We start from the raw sequence: 3,188 nt of genomic DNA on the forward strand, positions 1-3,188 counted from the left end.
AGGGGCACGGCCGCTCCCCCCATCAGCTCATCCCGCCCGTCCAGGAGCCTTTTCCTGCGTGGGACCACCCCAAAAGGACAATGGCTGGGGAAAAGAACTGGAACTGCTCTGTAAGGATGGCAGCGACACCTCCCCAGACAGGGCAGAACTCCATCGGATTCGATGGATGGGGATTTGGGAAGTGGAGTTGGAATCCTGCCAGCCTGGGATGGGGAGTGGCGAAGCGGGAGAAGCTGCCAAGGGTGCTCAGGAAGGAGAGGAGGCTGAAAAATGGAAGAAGTTTCGGAGGAAGGGAAAGTTGGGATCAGTGGGATCCCACTCTTGGACAACTTTGGTTTTCCCATTTTCTTTTCCTCTTTGGAAGAGGAGAGGCAGGGCTGGACTCAACTTTCAGGGGCAGGGGCTGGGCATGGAAGGGAAGGGAAGGGGGGAAGGGGGGGAGGGAGGGAGGAAGGAAGGAATTCGGAAGGAATTCGGAAGGAATTCGGAAGGAAGGAATTCGGAAGGAAGGAATTCAGAAGGAATTCGGAATTCGGAATTCGGAAGGAAGGAAGGAAGGAATTCGGAAGGAATTCAGAAGGAATTCGGAAGGAATTCGGAATTCGGAAGGAATTCGGAATTCGGAAGGAAGGAAGGAATTCGGAAGGAAGGAAGGAATTCGGAAGGAAGGAATTCGGAAGGAATTCGGAAGGAATTCGGAAGGAATTCGGAAGGAAGGAAGGAATTCGGAAGGAATTCGGAAGGAATTCGGAAGGAACGAAGGCAGCCATGGACAGCTCCTTGTTCTGGGAGGATTTGATATTTCCTCGTGCAGAGCGAAAACCTTCCACAAACGGTTCCTGGAGCTGCTTTAGGGATAAACCCAAAATATCTTCAGAATGACCCAGAAAGTGAAATTTGGCATCAATCCCCTCCCACTTCCCCCCTGGGCCCCTTCCAGAGTATTCCCAAAAGGAAATCCATGGCAATGGGGAGGACAAAGGCTGTAACCAGGGAATAACTCGAGCAGGGAATAAATGAGGTGCTGACACTTTCTTTGTGTTGTTTTTGTGCTCTCTGTGAAAATTCTGGAGTTGTTTCTCTTTCTGAGAGGCTGAAATAATTTCATTTATTTTATCCCAAGGGAGTTTGGGAATGCTCTGGGAAATAAAATCAAGGGGGGAAACTTTTAATTTTAAAATATTATTTTAACTTCAATTATTTTATTTTTAGAATTATATTATTTCTAAATTAACCTATTTTTAATTTATTTTCAAATTATTCTACTTCTACATTATTTTATTTTCAATTTATTTCATTTTTAAACTACTCCATTTTAAAAGTATTTTCTAATTATTCTATTTTTTTCCAAATTACTTTACCTTAAAATTATTCTATTTTAAAAAAATTATTTTAAAATTATTTATTTTAAAATTAAATTTCATTTCATTTCATTTAGTTCTCAGTGGGGGTAGCTGTGTCACACGTGTCCCCTGTGCCAGCCTGGCTGTGCTGGGATTCCAGGAATGCCCTGGAGAGGTGAAATTCCCCACCCAGGGCTGTTCCCTCTGCTGCCTTTCTGGGCTTTCTTTGGGCCCATTTGCCCTGTAATTAATTAGAACTAAATGAACTCCAAAGAGGTTCTTTGGTTCCAGGTTGTATTGGAATAATTTAACACCAAAAAGGGAGTTCCTGCAGGGTTTTCCCGAAATTTCTCTCCAATTTCTTTTGGCCCTGGTCTGTGGGGTCAGGTGGGCGCATCCTGGTTTCCCTTTTATCCGAAACTTGAGGAATTGAGGGAAAAATGAGGCACCAAGTGGGGAGTCAGAGGCTTGAAACCCCCTGGGACAACGTGGGATCCCACTGGGATGCTCGGAAAGGTTGGAGACGTTGGGAACCAGCGGCGGGATTGAGCAAAAGTTTTATTGGAATTTGGGGAGAACTGCGGGGAAAAGGAAGCCAGAGGAAGGCAGGTTTGAGGGAAGGCCGGTCCGTGGGGGGATTTCAGGAGGAGCTGCCTGGGAACACGGGATGGGGCAGGGAGCTGAGTGCGATGGACAAATCCTTCCCGCGGAGCTGCCGGTCCTGGCTGGCGAGGGACAGGTCCGACATTCCCGAGTGCAGCGGGCTGCAAAGCTGCTGCCCGGATTCGCCGTTAATTGTACCTTGAAAACAAACCCCAAAGAGCTTCAGGGGATGGGAACTCCGGCTAAAATCAGGAGCTGGGAAAGGGCAGTGAGGATTCCCTCGCTCAGAGGGAGCCGCCCCTTTGGAATGGCTGAACCAGGAAAAATCCCCAGAAATGCCAACGATCCCAGCAAGGCAACGCTGGAATGAGGAGGGAAATGTGAGGACAAATCCCGGAGAGGACGGAGCAGCCCCTTCCCATCCCAGAGTTCCAATCCCACCCCAAACGCCTGCACTTTCCCGACCCTGTTACAGGACACCAGAGAATCCCCAGGAGCCATCTGGCATCAGGAAAAGGGAGTCCTTGGCACCAGACCCACCGGTTTCATGGAATCACGGAATGGTTCGGGTTGGGAGGGACCTCAAAGCCCATCCAGTGCCACCCCTGCCATGGCAGGACACCTCCCACTGCCCCAGGCTGCTCCAGCCTGGCCTTGGGCACTGCCAGGGATCCAGGGGCAGCCACAGCTGCTCTGGGAAATCCCTTCCAGGCCCTCCCCACACTGACAGGGAGGAATTTCCTTCCCAATGTCCCATCCAACCCTGCCCTCTGGCAGCGGGAAGCCATTCCCTGTGTCCTGGCACTGTTCCAGGTCCCTCCCCAGCTCTCCTGTGGGCTCCGTTCTGGATCGGGATTGGGGTGGGGGGAGGTTGTGTCCCAGGACGGTCCCGCCCCTCTCCCTGCTCCCGGCACCTCTTGGTGTTGATGAGCCAATGCACGAAGTCCTTGGCCTTCATCCTGTCCAGGTACCGCGTGAAGTCACTCGTGAAGGTCCCCTCCGAGTGCCGCTTGGCGTGGGGTGGGAAGCTCTGGGAGTTCTGGGATCCGAACAACTTCCACCTGCTCGGGGTGGGAGGGGAAGGGAGGACAACGGGGTTTAAGGACACCCCAGCAGGATCCTCCCGCGGGAGATGCCCAGGACAGGGCTGTGCCCTGCAAACGCTGTCCCTGTGGGAGCATCCGCCAGGAAAGATGGAACAGTGCATAGGAAGAAATCTGGAATATTTAATAGAATTCCCAC

General features: G+C 51.2%; 1 protein-coding gene across 1 annotated transcript in view; it reads right to left on the reverse strand.

Annotated features, from left to right (window-relative positions):
• Nucleotides 1–1,983: 1,983 nt before the first annotated feature.
• The window catches only part of LOC125338017 (pro-glucagon-like), a 2,853-nt gene continuing 1,648 nt past the window's right edge, over nucleotides 1,984–3,188 (reverse strand). Inside the window, exons 3-4 of the mRNA XM_048328330.1 lie at nucleotides 2,832–3,007; nucleotides 1,984–2,144 (exon numbers count right to left, since the gene is read on the reverse strand). Of these exons, the coding sequence (XP_048184287.1) occupies nucleotides 1,984–2,144; nucleotides 2,832–3,007 (337 nt within the window). The remainder of the gene's footprint in view (nucleotides 2,145–2,831; nucleotides 3,008–3,188) is intronic.

This window comes from Corvus hawaiiensis, chromosome 24, assembly GCF_020740725.1.
Source record: "Corvus hawaiiensis isolate bCorHaw1 chromosome 24, bCorHaw1.pri.cur, whole genome shotgun sequence".
NCBI lineage: Eukaryota > Metazoa > Chordata > Aves > Passeriformes > Corvidae > Corvus > Corvus hawaiiensis.